This window comes from Lontra canadensis, unplaced genomic scaffold (assembly GCF_010015895.1).
Source record: "Lontra canadensis isolate GAN:19392208 unplaced genomic scaffold, GSC_riverotter_1.0 scaffold30, whole genome shotgun sequence".
Classification (NCBI taxonomy): Eukaryota; Metazoa; Chordata; class Mammalia; order Carnivora; family Mustelidae; genus Lontra; species Lontra canadensis.
In genome coordinates, this window is record NW_022631024.1 from 8,887,501 (window position 1) to 8,914,117 (window position 26,617).

The 26,617-nt window shown below is 55.5% G+C and overlaps 1 protein-coding gene across 2 annotated transcripts; it reads right to left on the minus strand.

The window, feature by feature from the left end:
• Positions 1-3,167: 3,167 nt before the first annotated feature.
• LHX6 (LIM homeobox 6) lies at positions 3,168-26,617 on the minus strand. 2 transcript variants are annotated; one of them, XM_032865781.1, is made up of 10 exons: positions 26,333-26,617; positions 25,097-25,168; positions 24,522-24,704; positions 24,084-24,205; positions 15,156-15,376; positions 12,391-12,491; positions 12,073-12,168; positions 11,685-11,859; positions 8,235-8,338; positions 3,168-3,872 (listed from the first exon to the last, which is right to left on the minus strand). In XM_032865781.1, the coding sequence occupies exons 1-10, from the start codon at positions 26,414-26,416 to the stop codon at positions 3,852-3,854; spliced, it is 1,179 nt and encodes a 392-aa protein (XP_032721672.1). In that variant the 5' UTR covers positions 26,417-26,617; the 3' UTR covers positions 3,168-3,851. The 2 variants fall into 2 exon arrangements, with proteins under 2 accessions (XP_032721672.1, XP_032721673.1); XM_032865782.1 differs by lacking the exon at positions 26,333-26,617 and adding an exon at positions 25,483-25,560.

The following is a 26,617-nucleotide window of genomic DNA, read 5'->3' on the forward strand; positions in this document are numbered from 1 at the left end:
CCTACCCTAGACATGCTAATCAGAATCTCTGGGAATGGGGTCTAGCAACGTGCACTCCCAAGTGCCACTCCCTGAAGCATTCTTATTTCCCGTATCTCTCAACATCACCCCCAAGATCATGTGTCAGCTGAAACCCAGAAGAGGAAGGAGTGACATGTTCTATGTCCACACTTGAGCCACAGACATCCTGGATCTCTGTATAACCATCCCTCCATAGAGGCTGCTGGATCCAGCAGCCCATGCTACCCCCACCTCCATGCTTTGTCCCTGGCTCACCAAAAGCTGCCAGGAAAAGGTGGGCCTTCAAAGGCTCTGACAAGGTCTGCAGGGATAGGAAACTGGCCCTCAAACTAGTGAACTGGAATTAGCATGTAGGTAGAGTTAGGAGTAGAGGGTAGCCTGGGCACACTCAGCTGCTCCATGGAGGGATCCTGGGGGTTACTCCTCCCTTCTGGGGCAACAGGTCACCTCTATAGAATGACAGAGTTGAGCTCCATACTGCGCTTGGAAAACAGAAGGCACATTCTTGTCTAAGAAGCACACACACAAACTATTTCTGAAAGATACACATATATCTAAATCAACATTTGATAAGTGGATTGGAAGAAGGGAGGGGGGAGGGGCAGAAATGGGGCCAGGGATGGTGGATGAAACAACTAATAAAATAAAGACAAGGGCCCTGCAGGGGTGAGGACGATGTACACCCAGAGCTGAGGTTTCTGAGCAACTCTGTGCAGGGCAGGGCAGGGCCATTCCACTCCCTACCTCATTGAGAATTTTGGCTTGAACCAACAGTTCTGCTGCTAAAAGAAAAGTGGCCCAGGAGCAAAAAGATGTTCTCTCTCACTCCCCAGAGGGTATGGTGGCTCTGGAACCCAGTGAGATCCAGTAGGAGACCCAGTATGTGTCAAAGCTAGAGACTTGTCTCCTTGTCTCCCTGCCTCCCATCCCATATTCCCCTTTACTTCCCCAGACCAAATTCTCCCGCATCTTCCAAACAGGCTCCCCTGCACTTCCCCTTCCAGGCTCCCCAATATCTTCTCTTTTGCACCTATTCTGTTCCGCACCCCAGCCCCCACAGCATGTCGGAGGGATCTATCTGTTATAGCATTGGCCAGACTGAGAGCTCCTCTAGGGCTGGTGGGCTGGGCCCTTCTCCAAGTCTGCAGAGCCAGCTTGGGGCCCAGCAGAAGACATGTGTTCAAGAGTGGGGACACGGGACACAGCAGCCAGCACGACTGCCTACCAAGCTTAGATGAGAGAAGAAACTTACCATCATGCCTTGGCAGCACACAGCTGACTAACTGGGAAATAGTACCAATTGCCAGGAAGGGAGACTGCACTGTCCAGCGGCCCAGAACCCTTGGGGGCCGGGGGCCGGAGTCCTTTTTTTTTTTTTTTAAAGATTTTATTTATTTATTTGACAAACAGAGATCACAAGTAGGCAGAGAGGCAGGCAGAGAGAGAGGTGGAAGGGAAGCAGGCTCCCCGCTGAGCAGAGAGCCCAATGCGGGGCTCGATCCCAGGACCCTGGGATCATGACCTGAGCTGAAGGCAGAGGCTTTAACCCACTGAGCCACCCACGTGCCCCCAGGGACCGGAGTCCTTAAGCGGAGAGCAGGAAAGAAACGGAATCCCATAGTGTTCTGGATTTAAGTGCCCGCACTTCTACTTGCATTAACTTTATTTATTACACAAATAGGACATTTACAAAGCACAACATGAAAGGTATGTAACAAAACAGACATTGGTTTTACAAAAAAAAAGTGCTTACAATTTTTTTTCCGTGTGTGTGTTTTCTCCCTCTGTTTTGTATTTAAATAAATAGTCTTGGTGGCCTGTGCGTTCCCAGGCTGCTCTAACAGTCTAGTGGAGACATGTCTGAATGGCAATGTGCTACAACCACGTGATCCACGCAAGGAACAGACCCTGGGGGGAGGCTCAAGGCAGAGTGGGTACTGGGTGACCCCCAGGCAGGGTTTGGTTGCCCACTTGGCCGTGGCCACATGTGTACCACATGGCTGTGCTTGGGGCTTCAATCATCAGGAACAAAAATCAAAGGAAGCAGGAGAGCTCCCCAGTCACTAGGGATTGGGCCCCAGCTCCTCTTATGATCACTGGCCCCCGGCACAGGGCCAGTACACGCCACTCATTGGATGAGCTCTGAACCGAGCTGCACTGACCACGTTCTGGTGCTACCCTCTCTTGGCCCTGAGTCCCCCGGAACTGCCTTCGGAAGGGAAAGGAAGCCCGTTCCCTTCTTGGGCTACACCCATGCCTCGCCCTCCTCCAGGTCCCAGAGAGCAAGAAAGGTATATAAGTTTTCGTTTTAAGCGCCAACCTCAAGCCTTTGGATTCCGAAACCTGATCCAGACTCCGAGAGTGATACAATCCATCAGCGATGTCTACCACGGGCGAAAGTGGGGACAGCAGATGCCTGCGTGCAGTGAACATGCACTCCCCACCCTAGTCTCCTTCCAGAAGCAGTGCACTGGGCTAACCAAAGCAGGAGGGAGGACTTGGGCTAGAACAGGCTTACTAGCAGCCTCTGGTGGGAAATGCATCAGGACACCAAGTAATTCTGAAATTACAGGATACGCTTGGGACAAATGGGCGTCCCCTGAAAACATAAATCATGGTCTTGTGCAGCCCAAGCCCTTTTGTTTGGGGTGGAAGAGTTGCAGCAGAATAGGGTGGATGTGAGCACAGCTGTGTCTGGCCTCCGCTTTCCTGAGGGGGTGGGAATGGCTCTGTGCAGGGCTGGTGGGGAAGCCCCCACGTGCCCCCCTGGAATCCTGGGCTTGGCACAATCACTATGCAGCATGTACCCTCTCTCTACTCAGACCTGGGTCCAGAATGAGCATCCCTACTGCCATTTCCCTGGGCTCTGTTTCTCCAGCTCCCCCTCCACGATGGCCCCTCCAAGGAAGACGTGGCCCAACCAACACTATCAGGAGTCAGCAAGTGGCCACCAATGCTACCCTGCATAAGTGTTCAGAAATGCCATTATGTGTATCAAACACCATCTCCGCCACGTCTCCTCTATATATGCTGGATAACTAGGTAGGAACAGAGTCTCCCCCCATAGACACACCCCACATCTTCTCTTTCGTCTCCTTAAAATAGCCGATGCCTCCCCCCACCAGCCCAGCGAGCCATAGCCTTCTCCCGTGGGAGTCCCAGCCGCACCCCCCGCCCCAGCCCCTGCCTATCCCCCACCTCTTGGTCTGGGCAGGCCTCCATCTCTGCCCTGTTGGGCCTCTCAGTGTTGGTCAGTGCCTCTTCTCTCTCTGAATTAACTTGACATAACCAGACAGATGGAAATGATAAAATTAGAACATAGCTTTCCTTTGGGGACATCCCACAAACACTGTAGAGTTTTCCAGACAAAAGCAACAGAGTGGATAACATTGGGGGTTGTCGGCTATTCAGAATTCAGAGATGGTTGCAAGGAAGTAGTAAAGAAAGGCCAATACGGGAAGAAAGAAAACCTGTAAATTAGAAGGCTGTTGGCGTTGCACGATTCGATTTGGCCTTTTGCTATTGAAATCAGCTGAAGTTGAAGATGACTCCTGTCTAGATGGAAACAGGCCAGTTGTTTTCACCCTGATTCCAGATTTCAGGGAGCTCTGCCTTCCCAGAGGAGGACCCCGCAAGTGCTCTTGGCAGGTTCTGGATGTCAGCAGGAGGAGGGAAGGCCAGGCCCCAGGGCCCGGCTGGTGGCGGTCAGGAAGGCGGGGGACGGTGGGTACGGAGCGGGTGGATCCCTGGCAGTGGCTCGGATACCGGCTTTCAGCGGCTGCGGGGTGGTGGTGGGGTGCCCGCGGACAGAGGCACCAGGGCCCGCGGCATCAGTACTGAAAAAGGATGACCTGCAAGAGGAGGGCGCGGGAGGCGGCTGAGTCCGGGCCCTGCCCCACCGGGCATCGCCCCCCCCCACAGAGGTCCTCAAACACATAGAGAATGCGGGTTGCTCAGGGCCCAGATCTGGGTTCAAATCCTAGCTCCAACACTTATTTGCTGTGAGACCCTGGGCCACTCACTGCACCTCTCTGAGCCTGTTTCCTCATCTGGAGAACAGGGGTGACAAAAGCTCTCTCTCGGAAGGAGGAGGCTTCAGTGAGATCAGAGAGCAGCAAGACTTGTCTGCGGGGCACTGTGTCCGGTGCCCAGCACCGTGGGAAGGGCCTCACTTATGTTATGGGATGAAAACCTCAGCCCTGTGAGGGTGCCCCACGATTATGCCCATTTCACAGGGAGGGTGCTGAGGCCCAGAGAGGTGAAAATCAGTATGCCCAGGATCCCACAACGAGAAAGAGGTGGACCCAGGCCTGGCCCAAGACCAAGCTCTCTGCGTTGTAACACATCGCCTCTGCCTCTGCGAGCCATGGGGACAGTAGTCGTAGACGCTCACCACGCCCTGGGCAACGGGCCAAGCACTTCACTGGATCTTCATGAAGCCCAAAGGCAGTCAGGTGCCTGACACACGTGGGTGATCAGGAACCGCCTGCCCCTTTCCCTCGCCCTCTTCCACCTCAAGCACTGGCCTGACCTCTCATTGTCCCTGCACCCCCACTCCCGTGCACAGCCAGCTCCCTGCAGGGCAGGTCAAGGATTATGGGCCGGCTGGTCGGCGGGAGGTGCCTCGTCACAGTAACATTGTCAGGGTGATCCGGGGACATCCAGCGGGCATGGCTATTTGGCTGTTCCATTTTCGGATCGGGAACGTCCCTTGCCCAGAGTGTTTACTATGAAGAGGAGCTGCAGGAAGTAACGGTGACGATGTCTGTAGCAGAATCATGATAACCCGCCTCTAGGGAGCCTGTTCTGCGGCCTAAGGGCTGTGCTCAACGCTTCCCACGCGTCGCTGCACTGACTCGCAGCAACAGCCTTCGGTGGTGGCAACTGTTATTATCCCCCTGCTGTGGGCGTGGGAATGGGGGCTCAGAGAAGCAGACTGTGGATTCGGAGTCAGCCTGACACCAGCGCTCACACACTACTGTCTCCCCCAGCCCGGGCAGTGCTCTTCTCTGACCACTGGGAGGCCTGGCTTTGGTCCCTTGCGGAGAGAAGCTTTCTCAGGAGAGGTAAGACCCCACCCTCTCAGGTAAGATCCTACCCTCTGCGGGCCTCAGTCTCTCCGTCTAATCCATGATAAGATGGCCCTGATTTCTAAGGGCTTTCCAAGCTCTGGAACTGTGGAATCAGGGGACATGACCAAGGAGAAAGGCAGTTCTGGAAACTCTCAGGCACGTGTAGCCAAATGACGATGTGGCAGAGTCAGGGGGTGCTCCCTGCCAATGCTCAGAGTGCTGTCCTCCTGGCCACACCAGGGCTGGTGCTGAGTGGGTTCTGAGCCTGCCGTGCGGGGTACTGAGTCTCCTCATGACTCGGCCACACAAGCCTGGAGGGATTTGGGAGAAAGTCCATACACTCTTGGACTGATCACACACCGCCCACCGGGTCGCGTGGGTTTGGCAAGAGGTGGACAGAAAAGGTCCCCAGGAGCTGGCAGGAAGAACTGACAGTGAGAAGGTGGGAGGTCATGAAGGAGGGAGAGACTTTTTTTTTTCTTTGCAAAGTTGCTGGATGTTAAGTTGGGGAGAAAACTCTTGCTAGGCAGCCAAACCCAGGGGCCAGAAACCTTCTCCAGCAAAAGCTTTCAGACCCGAGCCTGGCTCATCCTTCAGACTGAACCAGACGTAACCACAAGCTTAGCTGAGTAACCAGGAGACAAGGCTCGGCTCCAAGTGCTGAGCCCAGCCCGAAACATTTCTGAGGCTCCCCCCGTGCTGCAGATAGAGCCTAAGCCCCTCGCTCCATGGTCCAGGCTCTTCGTGGTATGACCCCTGCCACCTCATTGGGCCTCGGTCATGTTAATCACCCCGTGGTCCCTCAGACCCAGGCTCCTCTCTGCCTCTGGACCTTTGCACATGCTCTTCTCTTGACATGGAACACCCTTCTTGCCATTCCCTGCTTCTCCCTGAGAGCTCAGGGCCCCTTCTTCTGGGTCTTCCAAGGCCATGTTCATCCCTCACTTCAATTGCTCTGTCACGCTGCTCACCTCCTGCTCTGAGCCACATGCTCCTTGAGGACAGGGACAGTGCCAGCGTGCCTCTTCTGGCCCTGTGCCAAGTGACAGCACAAGTGCCCCTCAGAGGAGAGTGGCAGCTCCAAGGCGGGCAGTCCTGGGATGGAGGCCAGCTCTACCCACACTCACGGTGTGGCACTGGTGAGCTGCTGCTCTGAGCCTCAGTCTCCTTATCTTTACCTTGAGGATGGCCATCCCCACACCCACAAACATCAATCAAAGTACGGAAAGCATGTGCTGGGACTGGAGGCTTTGCTGGAGCAACATCAGCTCTTGCTGGGAGTGGGGCAATCTTGGGGGGTGTTCCTGGGACGCACTCCCCCGCCCCCCCCCAGATCTGTGGGCTTTTGTACTGCACGCTGCTGTTCACTTCTCAATCCACCTGAGCCACCAGGTTGTCCGCACCATATCCCAGCCCCATGGCGCCCAGCGCACAGCCGGGCACCCAGCAGGGGCTCATTCAGGATTAGCAGAGGTGCCCTGCGGGAGTGGCTCCCCACTCCAGGCCTCCCCAGCAGACTCTATAGAGGGGAGGCTGGGGAATCTGCTTCTGTACAAGCTTCCCAGGTGATTCTGAGGCACGCCAAGGCTGGGCTCTGCTGGCCTGGAAGGTCCCTGGAGGCCCTTCCAGCTGGAAGGAACTGGCCCAGTCTTCCTGGCCCACCACACCTGCTGACTCCTGGGGCTCCCTGCCTCCCTGAGGCCTGCTACAGCAATGTCTCCAGAAGAGGCCTCCATTCAATAAAACTAGAAAAATAAAATAAAATAAAATAACACAAAATAAATTAAAATAAAACAGGGGTCCCAGGCTGGCTCAGTGGGTAAAGCGTGAGACCCTTGATCTCGGGGTTGTGAGTTCGAGCCCTGTGCTGGGTATAGAGATGACTTAAAAAATAAAATCCTTAAAAGCAAATAAATAAAATAAGTAAAATAAAATTCAAAAAGAAGCCTCCAGGGCCTCCCTGCGCCCCAGAACAAAGTACAGACTCCTCCGCCTTGCAGCCCTGAGTCCCCCCTCCTTGCACTGCTCCTCTCAAGCCTGTGCCCCAGCGACGTTGAACTGCTCAGGGCTCCCCAAGAGCCAGGGTGGCTCGTGCTCTCCCTGATGAACTCTGGCTCAGCCTTCAGGCCTGAGCACAGACGTTGCCCTCCTCCAGAGACTCCTCCTCGTGCTTCTCCTGAGCTGGGCCCCGACTCTCCAGCTCCATGGGCTACCCCATCAGTTTCCTCACACTGTAGTGCTTCTGCCATGTCTCCTCCTCCAGCCTGTGGCCCCCACAGAGTGGGAACCCTGCTCTCCTCACCTCTGTGTTCCTGGCCACTGACTCGGGCTGCCAAGCACAGTCAGTACATAGCAAATGTTAGTGGAGTGGATGAGGGGAGTACACAGGTTCCCATCCAGGTTCTGGGACCTGCAGCAAGCTGTGCCTCAATTTCCCCACTTCTAAAACGAGGGGCTGTCCTAGGACAGAGGCCTGCTAGGCTCACTGAGAGGCGTCTCAGCACAGAGAGGGAACTGGGGTCCTATACACACTGTGGTTTCATCTAGAGCAGCTCTACTTACTTTTATCTGTTTTATGGGTTCTGGAAAAAAATTTTTTTAAAGGTTCCGGTGCTTAGAAACAAAGCTTTCAGGCCACTGGCCTGGGGGATGTCTAAGCAGCCTTCTGTATGTTCAGACCTGATGCTTGAGATAACCAGAGATCCCGCTTCCACAAAGGAGGCCCTGCCAGCTGACCAAAGTCCCCTGCTGCCCTGTTATCCCAGGGGTCCCCCCTGATACGGGTGCTCACTCAACAGACAGGGATAAAAGTGAGGAAGGAGAAAGAACAGGTGACAGGGTGGGATGCAGAGTGGTGTGTCATAGAAGCCTTTCCTGGAACCACAAAATGTGAGCAAAGTAACTAAATTCACAAATCTGGGGAAAAAAAAAAAAGAGGCAAAGTATTGGTGGAGGCCTAGAAGGAGGCCTGTGGAGGGGCTGGGCCCATAGAACACGCGGCTCAAGTACCTGCTCTGGGGGCCAGGTGGGGGCTGAAGGATTCTGGCAGAGGGGGTCTGCCACAGAGTGGCGTGGTGCCTGCCAGAAACCCATCCCTGGCCGGACAACTCTCCCCCACCACACCCAGCGGGCTCCATTTACCTTCTCACCCCGGTTGGAGAGCGGCCCATCCATGTCGGCTTTGAGGTGGACGGGGGGTGCGGTGTAAGGCAGCCGGCAGTGCACCTGCCCGCACTGTACCTGACCTGTGGAGGAGAGGACGCCTTGGAGACCATCCCGCAGCCTCCACGCACAAGCCCATGCACCCCATGCTCAGCAAGCTGGAGCCCTGGGACCAGTTTCACTTTGACCATGTACTGGCTGTGCATGGCCTTGGGCAAAACTTCAACAGAGTTGGTTGTAATGCTTGGTGTAAAAAGCTTTACAGTCTATTAAGTGCTATGTGATAACTGTCCAGCTCACTGACAAACACTCCTAAACTAATATGTAATTCAACACCTACATACCAAGCTCTACCCCATTACTAGTCTCCCCTCTTAATGCCCTCTCCCTTCTTATCTCCCAGGTATCACTCAGGCTTTACCCTATGCCTCCTAGAGGACCCTCCACTTGTATGTCACCTTAATGATGCTGTCTCTGGCCACCCTATTTATAACTGCAGCCCAACACCAACAACACTCACCCCTACCCTCCCTGGCCTCCTTCCCAGCTTTATTTTTCCTCCTTCGCACTTGCCATCATCTGACTTGCGGTACATTTTTACTGTTGACTTGTCATTGTCTGTCTTTGCCAACTAGAATATAAGCTGTAATGAGGGCCAGAATTTTTGTCTGTTTTCCAGACTCTAGATCTTTATGGATTTCCAGCACCTGGAATGAGGCCTGACACCTAGCAGGTACTCGCTGAATATCAGTTGTGTGAATCTCTGTACCTTATTCCAACATCTAAAATGGTGGGGGAAGTTCCATCCTTGTATCTGACCCAAATCTCTCATGTTTCAGGGCTTTGCCACCACAGGGGAGAAGTCCGTGGCTTCTCTTGTCCCTACCCTTCTTTCTCTCTGGTCACGTGGTCCCAAGGCAGAGCCCTGTACAGTACAGAGACTTATAATTAATATGTAACTTAGGACAAGTCACTGTGCCTCTCTGAGCTACTGTTCCCTCATCGGTAGAATAAAGCAATTGTATAAGATTGGGGATTCTTTTTTTTTTTTTTAAGATTTTATTTATTTATTTGGCAGACAGAGAGCACAAGTAGGCACAGAGGCAGGCAGAGAGAGAGAGAGGGAAGCAGGCTTCCTGCTGAGGACCCTGGGATCATGACCCAGGCTGAAGGCAGAGGCTTTAACCCACTGAGCCACCCAGGTGCCCCAAGATTGGGGATTCTTATCCTGGGGCATTCTAGAAGTCCATGAACAGTCTGGGATTACACTGAAAACTATGTGTGTGTGTGCATCTTTCTGGGGTCTCGTTCCAAAGCTTTTTATCAGCTTCCAAGCTCGGAGGCCCCAGGGAACTCAGAATTGTGTGACTTTTGTTAACTTCCAAGCAAACTGCTGAGGTGTCCTTCAGTCCTGCAGCAAGAGGTGACAGGTCCAAACACCCTTGACACTTCCAGCCCTATGCTGGGTTTCATCTCAAAGTAAAAAGGAGACGGCACCCTCAGCCCCTTCTCTGAGCATCCAAGACATATCTAGCCTTCATTGACAAAGTCTGTGAGGGGAGTCCCGGGGCCTGACTCTGGATGCCATGGCCCCACTTCCAAAGAGGTCACCAAGACCCATTGCCAGCTTCACAGCAAGTGCTAGCTGGCAGCCCAGACTCCAGGTATCTAGAGAGTCCCTAGTCCTTGGTGCCTTTAACAGATGATCTAGATAGTTCTGTGGACTCTGTGCAACCTGAACATAAATCATTGTTTAGAAAAGAAAGGAAGAAAAGTCCCTCCTCCAGAGCAGATGGTTCAGAAATGACACAGTGCAAAGAGACATGGTTTCCAACTGGCTGCCTGGTGCCATAGGCAGGATTCCACACCCCCAGCTGTGCCAGCCAGGACCACCACCACCACCACTAGGAGAGCAGCTAGGACTTCCCCCAATGGACTGAATGCTGGAGACTTGACGTCAGCGATCTTATCTGATGCTCTGAGAGAAGCCTTATCATCCTCATTTTTACAGATGAGGAAATTGGTTTTCACGGAAGCTAAGAAGCTTGCCTGATGTCCCACAGCTAGTGAGTGGCACGGCTGGGATCAGAAGCCCGACAGTCTCACCCTAAAGCCCACAGTCAATCATTAAGGAATACCGGCTCCCATTACTGAGGACCCTGGGTTTCCTCATCTGTGCAATGAGACAGTGATAGCTAATGATTACACACGTGCTTAGTATAGTGTCTGGCCCATGGCAGGGGCTCAGTGAACAGCAGGGCTCTCTCTCTGATGCTCCCCATTCTCTTTCCCTTTTACTTGGAGCCGGAGAAGGGAGGATTTATGTTTGTGGGTATGTTGTGGCCACTTCTATTTTTCTGGTCACACCCAGCTTTGAGGAAACAAACAAGTTCAAAGGGAATGAAGATCCGTAATAAGCACCTGCTTGTTAGCAGACATAGAGAACGTCCATTCCCCCAGAAATTCACAAGGCCACTTCCCTCTCTCCTCCAGGTTCCTGCTCAAAGGTCACTCCACCAGACCCGATCCATCACCCCCATGGCGTCTCCAGTCCCCACTGACATGCCATCTCCTCCCTCCTTTATTAGCTGATTTTCTCTCCACCCACGTCCCACTCTGGAATGTGAACCCCAAGAGCACACAAATTTGGGTCTGTTTTGTTCTCTGTTGTATTCCAGTGCTTAGGACAGAAGGCACTCAGAGAGTAGTTACTGAACACATGAGTGGATTCTCACAACCCTGTGAAATAGGCATTATTAATGTCCCAGTTTGCAGCTGAGGATACTGAGATTCAAGGAGGGTAGGTCATTTGCCCTCAGCCTCCTAGCTCTGAATACTCCTGCCACACTGGCTGCCTTCTGCAACCCCAAAAGCACCCATGCCACGGTGCTTTCTGGGCTATGGCCTGCCTGCATTCAGCTCCTCTGCTGCTGGGCACTCCTACATCCCCTCTCCTTGTGTCTCACTAATTCCTATCCATCCTTCCAGTCTCTGCTTGCTGAAAGGAGGCATCTCCACAAGCTTGCGTCCAGCTCCTTTCCTACAGCAATCATCAGGATTAAAACCATGCTCTATCTATCTGGTTATCGTGCCACGTTCTCTCTCCCACCAAAACGCAGGTTCCACCAAAACGCAAAGGCTTTCCCCATCCTGTTCTCTCCCTAGTCCCTGGGCGCTGGCACACACAGTGGGTACTTGGAAAGTATTTTTTGAGTGGCCAAATGGCTTTTCTCTACAAAGGGTCCCGTCTCCCTAAGGCAAAGACCGGGACCTTAGCCCCTCTCTCCAACCCCTAGGTCCGAGGGACTGCAGACCCGACGTCTTCACCCACCAGGCTCCTAAAGTCCGCCCCACGCCTCCGCCTCACGCGCGCTGCTGCGCGTGCCCCCCCGCCACAGACCCAGCAGCCTTGGTGGTGCGCTCACTTACTCTCAATGTAGCCGTGCAGGGTGACCATGCGCGCCCGCTCCGGGCTGCTGAACGGGGAGTAGTGGATGTCCTCGGACAGGGCGGAAGGGAGGCGGGACGGCGGCGCCCCGGAGGGCGGCACGGGATGCTGTGGTGTGTGCTTTTTATGACGCGCCCGGCAGTTTTGAAACCACACCTGGAACGACAGCCTCAGCAGCCTCAGCCTCGCGGAAAAGGGTCGGACGCGCCGCTGGGAGACACCACGCGGGACTACTTCGTCGCCTCCCGCGTAAGGGCGGCCACGTGCGCCCGGGCCTGTGGCTGGCTAGCCCTGCACACGCTGGTGGGCCCGCCCCGGGCCCCTAGGCCTCGCCCCCGCCCCCAAGGCCCCGCCCTCCCTCGGCCCCACCTGGATGACCCTCCGGCTGAGGCCCGTCATGTCCGCCAGCTTCTGCAGCGTCTGTGCGTCGGGGTTGTTGTCCTGCGCGAACTGCGCCTGCATAACCTGCGGGGAGCAAAAGGGGCAGTGAGGCAGGAACGCGCGGAGGTCTCCTAGACCCCGGCCCAATCAGAGAGGATCCGGCCCGGAGGCCACGCCCCAGACAGCTACGGCCCCTCCCCACCACCCTCGGGTCCGGGCAGAAGGGGCGGAGCCAGAGGCCTTCTCGGCCCCGCCTACCTCAAGGGCCCGCCCCCACCTTCGGCCCCTCGCGGCCCGCCCGGGTACCTGCAACTGCTCGGCGGTGAAGGATGTCCGCGCGCGCTTGGCTGGTTTGGGCTGACTGTCCTGTTCCGAGGGCACTGCCCCCTCCAGCGTGAGGCCGTTCCCTGGGGGTGACAGAAGTGGCTGACCACGCGTCCCCATCTCTTCTAGTGGCATCCTGGAAAGGACGGGGGTGGGGGCAGCTGGTCCCTGGAAGGGTCAGGAGTGGAGTTGGCTGGGAGCGGGGTTCCCAGAGTCCTAGTCCCTGAGCTCTGTCTTTAGAAAAGGGGCTGTCATTTCTGAGCGTTCTCTAAGTACCAGACGCTGCTCTTTCGGTGTGTCCTGTGTGTCTGGCTCACGGCCCCATTTTACAGCAGAGGAAAGAAACCGAGGCTCAAAGAGAAGAAAGTCCTGACCCAGGACCTTTCTCAGCTAGTAGCTTACAGCTGACAGACCCTAGTGGCCCAGACTGGACTCCCTCTTAGCTGAACTGGGGAAACCAAAGGCTGGTGGAGGTAAGATGCGAGCAGGTTACAGAACTGTGATTCTAATTTTGTAAAATATATGGAAGCAAAAAGGTTGAAAGGATACACACCAAGGTGCTCGCATTTATGCATCTAATGGAGACACTACTTTCAATATTCCTGTAACTGCTGAGGTTTTTACAGCAATCATATATCACTTTATTTCTCTAACATTTAATTTTATTAACTGGAGCATATGTTAGCCATTCTCTTTCCAGTTCTATGACTTTCACAATCACACTAAATACATTCCCATTTTATTTTTAATACCTCATTTTTCTAGGTAATAAAGACTTCTTATCAAAAACTTAGAAAATTCAGATAAACACAAAGAAGAAAACCAAATCACCAGTAATTCCACCACTGTTCACAATTAGTTGTAATTTTTTTTTAAATTATGAAAACACTATGTTGGGGGGGAAACCAAACCAACATGCCACCATATATACAGAGAAAAAAAAATCTGGGAAGATAGATACTAAAATATGAGAGGTGGTAACGTTTAGAGTGATCTTTATCTTCTTCTTTTTGCTTAACCATCTTTTCTAAGTGTTCTATGATGGAAGGATGTGTGTTTAAGCTTAAAAGTAAAAACAGCAGGGGTGCCTGGCTGGCTCAGTTGATAGAGCATGTGACTTTTAATCTATGGGGTCTTGAGTTCAAACTCCACCTTAGGCATGGAGCCTACTTAAAATTTAAAATATAATAAATAAAGAGTAAAACAGTATCAAAACTGAGGGCTGGTCAGTAAAGGAGATCTAAGGCCCCAAGCCTTCAAGCTGCCCTACATGGTTAAGTGTCTGGAGTGGCACAGAGGTGAGAGCAAGAGTTGTAACTAGCAAGGGTGTGGCTAGGGGTAGTCCTGATTGGTCCAGATAGGAAGGAGGTCACTGATGGACCATGGTATAGGGGGAGCCCTGACTCCTGGGATTCCATCCCAGGGCCACTGCTGACTTGGCCACTACGGCAGGTAACTTCATACAACCCCAGCCTTACTTGCTCCCCACATAGGCCACTTTTAGTCCTGATCCCGGCAGGAGAAAGTGATGGCCTTGGTGTGGCCATGGTCTGGAACACCCTAGAAATTCCTGACAAGTTCCCAGCCTAGAAACTGAGGCAGGGTGGTCCATACACTTCCCGAGAGGCCCTGAGGATGGAATAGACACTTTGTGGTATTAATGTCCCCTAGGAGAGCAGGCAGGACAAGGATTGGTGTGCCATTTTCTCAATGGGAACATGACACTTATAGGGACAGCCACATCCCAGCAGCCTCCCTTGTTTAATGAAGTCTAATTAAGGGTCCCTGGAGCTTGGGAATAGGGTGATATGCTATGGTGGTTAAAAGCCTGGGCTTTGGAGTCAAGCCAGCCTGCTAATGTGTAACCTTTGGCAAATCCATACTGCAGATAACCTCTGCCTGTTTCCTCGTCTGTAAAATGGGGACACATCAGCTACTTCTTAGGGTTTTTGTAAGGATTATACAAAATAATCCACATTACGGGCAATTAGCAGCTTCCAAAGACCCAGACAGGAAAATGATGGAAAGGATCCCTGACTCTGCCCTCAGCCCAACCTCTATTCCCACCCCTTTCTAACCACCAACCCCCGTGACTCAGCCCTCACAGTCCCTGGAAGATGTGGACCCTGTCTGCTGGCCTATGTGTCTTAGGGAGACACAAGGGATCTTTCTCGTTGACAGAGTATCTTGCACAGATGGGGAGACTGACGCCCAGAGAAGAAAGCTTCACACATTTCCCAGAAGCAAAACAGAGCTCACATCTCCAGACTCAAAGTCTTTTTCTTTACAGTCCAGGATGAAACCTCCACCCGCAAACCTCCGGCTTGGAGCTGCTGGCACAGCAGTTGGGAGAACAGAGTGGAATCATCTCTCCAGGACTGGCCCATGGCCAGGTCCAGGCAGCAGGAGGGGGCAAGTCCTCAGGCCAACCAGAGCTGGCCAAAGGTGGAGCAGGCTACCACATTATGAGAATCATCTCTAGGGCTCCCTTGAGTGTCTCCTAGTCATCTTGGATAAGGGGTCTGTCTTATCATTAGCTCCATTTTACAGATGAGAAAACAGTTGCAGAGGCAGACTGTGACTTCATACGCCCAAGCAAACAGTGGAGCCAAAAGCGCATGCTCCGTGGTGGTGAATCAGGCGCCTGCTCCTAGAGGAGTGTGGTCAGTTCCTGTGGTGCTGGGGTGGGGTGGGAGAGGGCTGGGCACAGAGGTGTGGCAGGGTGCTGGGTGGGGCGGGTTGGGTACCGTTCTCGGCGGCCCTCTTGAGGTTCTCGATCATGGTGTCGTAGTGGATGCGGCACAGCACCTTCTCCTCGACCAGGCCAAACTCCTCGCCCGTGGACAGCTGGCGCTTGCACGAAAAGCAAGCAAAGCAGGCCAGATGGTAGGCATTGCCGCGTGCCCGCCGCACCCAGTCGCTGGCATAGATCTGTCGACCGCACCGTGCACACTTGGTCCCAAATCGGCTGCGGGACACCGGGACAGGAAAGGGGGGTGGCGAGGCTCAGACAGGCTCCCCCTTTCCCCTCCAAATCCCACTGGCCTGCCAGCACCCTGCCTCCTGGCCTTTGCTCACCCAAATTTCCCTTTGCCTGGATCTGCCCTGTATTTCACACCCCTGCAGACACCAATGCACCTTCACGGTGAAGGTGAGCTGGTGGGTGGTTTTTACTTTCTTCTTGGTGCTTTTCTGAGTTTTCCAAGTTTTCTACAATGATCCCTTACATTTGTATGTAACTAATCTGTTCATTAAAATATATCATGTTAGGGAAAATATAATAACACAGTAACATGCAAGGTTTTGAGCACTTACCATGTGCCCAGCAAGATTCTAAGTGTTTTATGTTGATTATCCCAGTTAATCTTCATTTTGCAGATGAGGAAAATGGGGACCAGAGAGTTAGAGTAACTTGCACGTCACACAGCTCGCAAGGGTAGAAACCCAAGATGAATAAACTGTACCCCAGTAGTAGAGATACTCAGTTTCTTGGAAGCATAGACAGATATACACTTGCTGGCTTTGTGCCCTTGAGCAAAGTGTTTAACCCTCTGAGTTCTCACTTTTCCTGCCTCAAGCTGAGCTAGGTGACACTGAGAAGGCTATTGCTTAATACTCTGCGGGCTATTAAGTACCAGCCAGTCCCAAATCAAACAAACAAACAAACAAAAGGCCCAGATCAAATGTCCCCTCCCCCTTAAGCCTTTCATGTTGGGCCTTTTCCCCATCTCCCCCCACCCACCCACCCCCTGTCTTGTAGTGCGGCTGTTTGGGTATGCCTGCCTCCACTAGCGACCTTGGAGCCCCTCCAGGAAGCAGCAACAGGTTTACCCTGTCCTAGAAGTCAGCGCAAGACCTGACCCCTGAACCCCAGGGAAGGTTTGTTCGTTAAGTAGATGACTCGTCCCATGACCCTGTCCCAACCCTCAAGTTTCCTCTGGTGTGCACTCTATTTCAGGGAATGAAGCCACCATTCATCCAGCCCCTCAAGCTCAGAAACCTAAACCATGCACCCCTCCCTCTCCTCAACCCCACATCTAACCAATCACCTGGCTTTGCTGGTTCTTTTTCCTACGTATCTTTGGGATCCAGGTGCAGTGCCACAGCTGCCCTCCTAGGCCAGAATCTGCCCTCTCTGCCTGTTGCCAGCTCTACCAGGGGCCAACAACCATTCCTCCATACAGTGGCCACAGCGAAGTTTCCAGCATGCACAGTGAATCCTGTTCTGCCCTGCTTAAAATCCTTTGGTGACTCCACTCTACCCTCGGGATCTGCTCCAAGATCCTTGGAGTTCACAAAGCCCAGCAGACCACAGCCTCTTAGACTCATCTCCTCTCTCACTTTCCCCACCCCACACCCAAGCAGGAGTCCCAGGCAGCCCTGATGGAAGGTCAGTGCCAGGTCTCTATGGCCTCCTCTGAAGCGCCTTCCCCAGCCCAAGCCTTTGCACAGACAGTGCTCTTCGTACACCCTCTCCCTGAAGAGTCCCCCAGTTCCAGCACCAGGCTAGCAGCGTTCCTCAGGCGGGTTTGTAAATGTCGAATTCTTCGGCTTTCCCTCCCACCCGCTGTATTCCTGGGAGAGGACCAAGATCTGCCTCTGTGTCCCCAGGGCCGGCACACTTCCACCCAGAGGAGCACTCAGAATTGCCTGTGAATGTGCCCAGAAACCAGCCGAGCAAATGCACTCTGGTTACAGCCTCGCCTGCCTTGGCAAAGGCAAGCAACTGTCAATTAAATAAACGGTCTTGGGTTAAACTGAGTGCGGGAGCGAGGAAGCCTCGGCCCGCCCCGACTCCAGACGTAACTCCAACGCAACTGTCTCTGACCCGGAGCGTAAGGGAGCCCTGTGGCTGGCGGCGCGGTTTACTCATTCGGGCTGTGCTGCGCGCGTCTGCTGGGTGAACCGCCCCCTAAACTGAGGCGGTCCGGACCTCGGAAACTCGGCTTCCCCAGGGGACCGCCTAGCACAGCCCGCGGTTTCTTTCCCAATCCCTCAGTAAAAGGGAGAGGAAACCGCTTCGCCCACCCCTGCCTACTCTCACCGAAGGGCGGACCCGGAGTTCTGCGGCCCGACTGCCAGTACGCGGATTAGGAGTACGTATTGACCTTGGGAGACAGCGACCAGCCGAGGGCAGAGCAAGTAGAGCGATCCAGGGTCCCGGGGCGCAACGCAAGCCGCCTGAGGTGGAGACTCTGGTACCCATTTTGCACACGTGGAATCGGAGGTTCAGAGCGGACAAGTGACTTGCCCAAGACCACAAAGAGCGTGGGGCTCGGGGTTGAGGTGCGCTCTGAAGTGCAAAAAGGAACCTCGAACCTGCGTAAGCAGTTGGGCGAGAGATGATTAGGGATGTGTCCCAGGTGTATTAACTGGAAACGGGCCTGGTTTGACCCTGTCGCGAGTCCCAGCTCCCAGCCACGGGTCCCAGAAAGTCCCGTGCGTAGGGCCTGAGGCCCAGCGGATTCGGGGAGGCGGGGAGTGCCTTCCCTGGGAGAGGGGAGAGCCGGGGAGGGGAAGGTCCCGGCCTTTCAGAGGCCACATGAGAGCGACTGCGTCTCAAACCTGTGGTCTCCGTGGGCCACGACCCGTGAGCTGCGCCAGAGCACACGACCCCGGATCCTCGCGCGCGGCTGTGCGAGATTCCTTGTCCTTTGCCAGAGATGAGTCCAAGACACCCCGCGCACCCCGATCTTTCTGCTCCACACGACCGATCCGCGGGCGCCTTCTGCGCCTACGCTGTACGTCTTACATTCCTTGCTCCCCAGCGGACCCCGCGAGTGAGCTCTCACCAACTTTCCCACCCTCCACGCGTCACCCCAAATGATAAAAGCTGTCCCAGCCCTAGGATCTCCCCGCGCTCGCCGTGGTTCGTCCCAGTCAACGAAATCGCCTTCGCGATGGGTCCTTGGATGGGAGTGAGGGGGTCATTATACAGTTTTGGATGAGTTTGAGGGCCGCTCCTGAAACGTATCCTCCACCCAGGGCAGGGGTCAATGGCACAAACAAGGGGGCACGAGGAGGCTTACGGATCGAGGTTCTCTGACAAACCGATAGACTCCTTCCCAGGCGGGCTGTGAGGCCCGAGCCGCCGGATTCCGGAAGCAGCGAAATCGGCGGCGAGACAACGAAACTTCAAGAATGGGGTGTTCGGGAGCTGCGAAGGGAGCGCCAAAGGGATTAGGGGGCGCGGCTACCGCCCCTCCGCCCCCAGCCTTGTGCGCGCCCCTCCCTGGATCCCGGCGCGCGCCGTGGGGTAAAGGCGCAAAGGGCAGATACGCTTTGGGCGTGGAGAGGAGTCCGGCAGACGCTGCGCATACTGACAGCTGCTGAAAGGAGCGGGGTGCCATAGTACATCTCCTTACCCTCTCTTCCCTGAGTAGGGAACAGAGACATCTAGGTACTCCTGGTTGTGCAGAGCTGTGCGCCCTTGGCCAGGTCAAGCTCACTCTCCCGGCCCACTTCCTCTGGATACCGAGTTGGTGCTCAGCCATTATTTGTTGGATGAATGAGCCTCAACGAAAGAGCCTTTCGGAGTTTCACTACGACTCCTTTCCGCCTTATTAAGATACCCGAAGCTAAACCGAAGCTCCGAATGGGAAGACCAATGTTAGTTAGGAAGCCGGAGAGTCTGGTGCGGAAACTCAAACCAGAATTCAGGTATTTTGAGTTCAGAACACTCAGAGGATGGCCTTAGAGAGATTCTAAGAGGACAGCAAGATGGAGTGGAGGAGGAGCCTTTTCTGTTCCCTCTGTTCCTTCCTTCCTAGGCAAACTCTTAGGAGAAGCCAGAAAAAGCAGAACCAGCAATTATGAGGTTAAAATGCCCTGCGCCTCGGAGGTCCCGGGCCCGAGGCCCCTCCCCAGAACTCCTCTCTCAGCTCCCCCTACATCTGTCCCCCAACAGCTGGCTGCCGCTGGGCCGCTCTCCGCCACGGTGGGGGGCCGCTTCCCAGCTCTGAGCCTCCCTGGGGACCGTCGCTCTGGGGGAGGGGGTGGGGTTCTCCCACTGGAGCCCGCGGTTGGAGCTTGGGCTCTAGCTGGAAGGCCAGAGAAGGCTGAGGGCTTGCCCTAAGTCACATGGGCCAAGCAGGGGACAGGAACTTCAGCTGGCTGCCCGGTGGCCCAGCCCAGGACACTTTCTGAACCCCACCCGGATCAACGCCAGGAGCAGCAGTTAACCCTTTATTCCCCACTCCAACAGGCAGGAGGCAAGAGGGCCAGGGACCATGGTGACCTGATCATGGCAAAGTTGATCTAGTCACAGTCTCTGAGGAGGTCACTCCTGTCCCAGTGCTCCCAGGGCCCACCCGGAAAGAGTCCCACACCAGAGCACACAGCTGGTGATCCTTGTGTGAAGCCAATTAAACTGGGCAGGGAATCTCAGAGCCGGGGGAGAGGGGTTTTTGCCATTCCATGACCTCTCCTTGTAGAGAGCTTCTGCTGACATAATCTCACCTATAAAAGAACAGTCCTGAGTGTTTAGACACAGGGATGGTCTTGGGGATCACCCACGTTCTGCCACTTACTAGCTGTGCAACCTCCCCTCTGAGGACCTCAGTTTCCCCTCCTATAATGTGGGGATTAGGACAATGCAATAATCACAGGGTGGACCTGAGGATTCAATGAGATGGAGCCTGCCAAAGTTAACGTGGTTCCTGGCTTGAGAAAAGCTCTATAGATCCTGGGAAGCAGTAGCCTCACCCCTGCTCAGCCCCTCTTACACTCTCTCACTGAGTGACCCTGGGCTCCACATTCTTCTCCCCCAGGGCCTCCATCTCCCCAATCACACAATGGGCATGATGCTTGGTGGGTGCTGAAGGAGGAGGCACTGCAGATCAGTCCATGCCCCCGTTTTGGGGGGCAGCAGTGGCAGGTCAGTGGGTGGGAGGAAGCTGTCTGAGGCTGTGGTTGCTGAGGGCAGTGGAGATCTGAATGGCCCAGAAAGGAACACTGTCCCCACCCCACTCCCAGGACTTTTCTTCACTTCTTGGAAGAAAATAGAAAGAAAAATGGTCTTAAACAAAAAAAAAAAAAAATGAAGAAGTTAAAAGCAATATCAGATTTTCCCTGGCGGTCTGCTAGGACTCAGGGAGTGAGTTACCAGGTTACCAGGGTTACCAGGAATCTGGCTGAACCCACCAGGGCTGGTGAGGTCCCTCCTTGGAAGGAGAGTTGGAGAAACTGAAGCAGAGAGGCCGAGCAGTCTTGACTAAGATATCCCCTCCATGCTCTGCAGCCTCCCTCTCGGTGAATTTGGAGGGCCTTCCTAACTTCTAATTCTTGTGCCACCAACACCAGGTTCTGCCAAGGGAGACTGTGGATCTACAGGATGGTATCAAAGAGGGGAAAGAAGAGGTATGGAACAGAGGAGAAACCCTTCCCTGAAGGATAAGACCTGAGCCCAGAGGACCATGGAAGCCCTCTGGTGCCCCGTCCATGAGGTCTCAGCCACTTCCTTCCTCTCCCTGCCTTACTGGGAGATCTTGGTCTCCCCTAGAGCAGAATGCTCCAGTCCATATCCCACCAGACCCTTGACCTTGGGCTTCAGGAAACAGAGGGCTAGAGAAACTCAGTGCATGGCCTCTCCCTGAGCCCCAGCTCCTGAGGGCGAACTCTGCCTCCCACGTCACCATTCATGCTTTCCCCAGGAAAAGCTCCTTTGCGGCAGCCACCCAGAGCCTGGGCTGCTGCTGAGAGCCAACAGCTGTCCCTGCCTGGCGCTCCGTGGCTTTTTCTTTCCCTTCTTGTGGGTTTTATTATTTTTATTACAGGTGGGGTTGCCAGGGATGGGTTCTGCCTGCAGGGAGACCTGGCTGGCGTAGACATGATCAGGAGAGCCCACAATTCTTCCCTCGTTCCAGCCAATGGGAGCTTTTATCCCATTTTCTTAAACAAAAATCTGCTTTAGTTTTGCTTTCAGGGCTTTTGTCCCTGGAAAAGGATTAGCCTCAGAACCTGCTGCCTAGAAATGACCTGCCCCCATCTCTCCAGGCAAATCCTGCTCCTCAAACTGCCAGAGGAAATGCCATCAGAGGATTGTGCCCAGCATCCACTCTACCAGGGGTGACAATGGTGACAATGGAGACATCCATAGCACCTGCCACTTACGGAGACTCTAATGAGCCTTCCTCCCTACACTGGCCTCCTTGGCAGCTCAGAGAGACAACCCTAGAAGTAGGACACTGAGGGTAGAGAGATGTAGTCACTCGGCCAAGGTCACACAGTGATTCAGCATTGGCCTGGTAGAGCTCAATTACTGCTTGTCCCCACAACAGCTACACCCCCCCCATCCTCAACCCCACTGCAGTAGGAAGGGGGACTCCAGAGCCAGTGAAGCTCAGAACAGTGGAATCAGGATCTAAATTTTGACTAATCCTTGAAGGTCTAGCAAAACACAGCAGCCAAGGAGGCTTGGTCCAGTGTGGGCATGAGTTGAGGCTGGAGAAACAGGGAGGAGGCTACCAGGTCCACTCGTCACCCAGAGGGCCAGGAGAGGGATTGAGCCCTGCCTTACTCTGCAGAAGGAGGCCGAGGAGATATCATCCTGCTGGGTTCCTCAGCCTGGAGCCCTGTCCCTGGCTAGCTGATGAGCCCAATGAGCCCTAAAACAGCAGCTGGCCTGAATTTTGGTTGGTTTGTTTGTTTGCTTTGTTTTGTTTTTAACCAAATGAAGGCAGGCAAAGAGCGGGGAGGTGGCAAGACCGGGACCCCAACCTCCATTTCCTGCCCTGGCCAGCCAATAGTCAGATGGGACAGTGGAGAAAGACATACCCACTAGGCAGCCGATAACCTCCTGGGACGCACACATGTGGCAGTCCACATCCACAAATCCATGTTCACATCACACCCTTGGCTCCTCAATGCCAGGATGAAGGCCTTCGACAGGAATGTTCCCTCAGAGGAGAAGGGGAGGAGGAATGACAGGATTTCAGAATTCTCGCCCTGTCACCTCTGGGTCCCTGTCCAGACCTAATCTTGTCTCCACTACCTTTCCCACAGGCACACATACACATATACACACACACCAAGTCCCAACATTCACATGGAGACACACGCTCTTGACGCTCACACATAAACTAAAAGACGAATACTCATCATAAAGGAGTACACCACTGCCCTCATAGCCCTGACCTTGTTCAGGGACACAATCCTCCAGTGCCACTGCTCTGATGCAGACAACACAGACACAGAGACACCCCTTGCATGCTGAGTCCCAGGTCCTGGGAGGCAGACACGCCCTCCCCCCCATGCACATCCCAGGTGTACAACCTTTCACATCCATACACAGAAGAAGAATCCATTTCTGAAACCATGCTTCCTGTGGTTTCCCCAGAGTACTACAGCCCCAAACACTGCAGACCTCACCCTAGTCTCAAGATCCTCTCTTTCCAATGGCCAGGAGACTCAAAGCCAGAGCTAAGGGAGCAGGCATTACCTTACCACCAATTTCCTTGACTCTCAGGGGCCTTCTGGGCCAGGGGTCTTTCTAGTAAGACTGAAGCCATGACCTCTGCAGAGGCAAGCATGGGAAGGGTGTCTGTGGGCTACGCGGTCTTTCTAGGGGAGTAGCTTTCTCCACTTCCCGACAAAGCCCTTGGGAACAAGCATCCCTCCCAAGAACCAGTCCCACTCCGATCTCCCGGACTCTGTAGGCCCGGTGGCCAGGCCTCACGTCAGGTTCACGCTTCCCGCCAGGATCAGGCCAGTAGCTGCTGTGCCCCTGACCTCGCAATGACCTCGACCCCGTGACCAGGTCAGGCCTGAGCGCGCGGTTAGGAGCCGGGCTCACGCCGGCAGCGAAGACTCGGCGGCGCGCGGGGAGCATGAGCCTGGGGCAGGGCCGCGGCTCTGCGGCGCGGAGAGCCCAGCCCACGGTAATCCTACTCGGGGCGCCGGTTGCTGGGCCCGACTCTCCCACTTCCTGTCCAGGTGGCGGCTCAGAGTCAGAGCCTGGACCCGGCAGCGGCTGAAGCCCGGGACCAAAACGACCGCGGAACGGAGACTGAAACAGGCGCCCCCGCACCCAGGCAGGACCCCCGACTGGCGATGAGACACGCGAGCGACGCCGGGGTCTTAGTTGAGGCGGAGCCGGAAAGGTTGGGGCTTAGGACGAAGCGTTTGGATAACGGACAGGATCTGAGAGCTGCGAGGCTAGTGCTTGGGGCCGGACCAGACCCAGACCCACGGAGGAGTCCAGGGCAGAGCAGGAGACTGGAGCCCAGCTCTGGGACGGCGGGGAGAGACGCCTGCGCGGCTGGAGTCCGAGTGGGGTTGGAACCCAGAGCTGGCGCGCCCTGGAGGTGCAGGCGGATCTCGGCTGGGATCGGAGCGAGTCGGGGCCAGAGCCCAGGACGTCAGAGCTCGACCGTCGGAACTGGAGCCAGACACTCTGTAAGCCCCGAGACGGGGTTAGAGACGCGACCAAACCCCAGTGGGTCGCAGGAACCGGAGACGGGTGGCGGGCCGGACCTGTCCCGGCACCGGCGCGCGGCCTGGAGCTCCTCGTTCGGGGCGCGGAGAGCGGGCTGATTGAGCCCGCGCGGCGCGCAGGGAGTGAACTCGGGGTCTGGGCTTCGGCGGCTCGGGAGACCGCGCGCCGCCAGGGTGTTGTCCGCGCGCGCCGGGGGGGGCCTGCCTGCAGCGACACTGCTGGCCCAGCGGCCGCAGCCTACCTGAAGTAGTCCATCTTGCAGAAGATCTCCTTGTTCTTGATGTAGCAGCTGTTCTGCTGCCTCAGCGACGTGCGACACACGGAGCACTCGAGGCACCGCACGTGCCAGATGAGGTTGTTGACCTGGGGAGGGGGCGGAGGTGGGGGACGGCTCAGAGCGGGCCTCTTTTCAGGCCCGGCCCCATTTGCAGATACTGTAGCTGGAGGTCTGAAGGTGTGTATGACTTCCCCACTTTTCTTCTGTGACGAGGAAGTTTAGGAAGGTAGAATTACACTCTTCCCATTTTTCAGACGGAAACCCGGGGGTGCCGAGAGACTCTAAGATTTGCCCAAAGACGCGCAGTCGTAAGAACTTAGTGGACCTGCGCCGGCGTTGTGGTCCTCAGGGATGCAACCCACACCCCGCCAACAGACACGCAACACCCCGCCCCCGTCTCACCTTGAGCAGATACCGGTCCAGGATCTCAAGGCCGCAGCTGGAGCAAATGTTCTTGCCGGCGGACGGCACGGAGGAAGCGGCAGAAGGCGGTGAGCAGACAGACGGCGTGCTGGGTGTACAGGGGGAGGCCCGGCCTTCGTCCTTGTCCAGAGCGCCTGCCAGGGCCTCGGCGTCCGACTGAGCCTGCAGTCGGGGAGAGAGGGAGAACCGCGCGCTGAGCTGAGCGCCCAGCCGGGTGCCCAGCGTTGCGGCTGTCTCGGAGACAAATCTGGGGCCCCAGCGCATCAATTGACAACGAAATTCTCCCCAGACGCCGTTCCATGGACTACAGGATAGGAATGGAAGGGCCTACTGGAGAGGAAGGGACAGCCCCAACTTTTAGCCCTCGTGTCCTGGGTGCTGGGGACGGTTAAAGTCTACATTTCCGGCCAGAAAGCAGAGGCTCGGAGAGGGGCGGCGCCTTCCCGAAGTCCCCCCGCGCAGGGGCAGCGGTTCGGGGCCGGAAAGCCGGTCAAGGTCCCCAGGGCCCGCCAGCCAGCGTACGGGGGAGCGAAGGCAGGACCGAACGAACTCACCATGGCGGGCGGCGCGGTCCCTTCAAGGCAGCGGGTGGTCGCTTTGCAGCCGGACCCTGGCTGGGCCATCACCTGGGGGAGGGGGAGGGAACTCAGGCGGCGGCGGCTGCACAACTGGCTCCGCGCAGCCTGAGCCCAGCGCCTCCCTGCGCCTGTTATATAAACCGGCGCGGAACAATGAGTCTTAACTTTGTAGTGGGCATTTAAAGCCCTTCCCCACAAAAGCGGTGTCTCTCTAATGAAGCAATTTGAATTTGGATTGGATTTTTTCCCTCTCTCTCCCCCTCTCCCTGCACTTAACCCGTGGCTCTTGAAGTAATCGCTTAGTTCCCTTGCAATCCAAGCCTCTGAGGGGGAAAAAAAACACGCGCACACACACAAACTACCTGCAATTAGAAATTGTCGTGAATGCCCAAGATAAGAGGTAGCCAGAGTGTCAATTCCAACTGTCAATCAGTGAGATCCATCAGGCCGCCCAAAGAATTGCAAATTTGATTTTTTAATGGTAGTAATTAAAAATCGAATTTTTTCTCCCTCCACCCCCCCCTTCCTCGCTCCCTTCTCCTCCTCTCGACACAAAATGCAAAAAGGAGGAAAGAGAGAAAGAAAGAAAGAAAAGAAAAAGGAGATGGGTGTGTGGGGGGGGGCGTTTGAGGAAAATAAAACCCCGAGCGCTGGGAGCATCAGCCCGCCAGCCCAGCGCGCGCTGCGAAATTGATGCGGCGATATTGACACGAATTCAGGCGCCTTTCGAGGGCCAGTCCGAGGGAAACCCCGAGCAAAATGGGGGCGAGGTCCGGGGGGAAATGGGACCAAAAAGAGAAAACAGAGGCGTCCAAGAAGAGGAAAAAAGCACCCTCCAGCCCCTCGGCGCGCCCGGGACCGGCCCCGCGTCGGGATTCTCAGCGTTGCGCCAGCACAACCCCCGGCGCATCGGCGCTATCAGCGCCTATTCAGACGGACAATACCCGCCTCGCCTCCTCTTGATTCGCCTGTGTCTTTGCTAAATCGCTTTTTGAGAAATTCCTCCAACATTTGCATAATGTGTTCCCGCTTTCCGCGACCCCCCCCCCCCCCCGCGCTCGCGCGCGCTCACACACTCACATACACACACTCACAGGCGCACCCCAGAAGCCCTCCTCCCCGCGGCCGCCCACCGCTCGGCCGGGCCCTGCGGGGTCCCGGCCCCTGCCCGACGGTGGCCCGGGCCGCTCACCCACTCGCTCGCTCCCTCACCTGGTCGGCGGCGGGGCCGCCCTCGGCCGGCAGCCGGCAGCCCTCGGGCAGCGCCGGGGCGGCGTTCTCATGCTTCCAGTACATGGGCCGGGGAGCGGCGGGCTCGGCGGGCACGCAGCGCGGAGAGCCGCGCGGATAGGGGCCACGGCCGCAGCGGGAGCAGAGGCTGAAGCAGGAGCTGGAGGAGAGCGGAGGCGCCGGCCCCGCCGCCCCAGGCCCGGCCCCAGCCCCCGCCCCCGGCCCGCGCGCAGCCCCGTCCTCCCTGGCTGCTGCCGCCGCTGCCTC

Bases quoted from the DNA above. Each gene is read 5' to 3' on its own strand.
- LHX6 (XM_032865781.1), bottom strand. From the start codon at position 26,416: ATGTACTGGAAGCATGAGAACGCCGCCCCGGCGCTGCCCGAGGGCTGC. The intron at 15,377-24,083 runs GTAGGCTGCGGC...GGTGTCCCGCAG, and splicing joins TGCAAGATGGACTACTTCAG to CCGATTTGGGACCAAGTGTG. The intron at 12,492-15,155 runs GTACCCAACCCG...TGTCACCCCCAG, and splicing joins CAAGAGGGCCGCCGAGAACG to GGAACGGCCTCACGCTGGAG.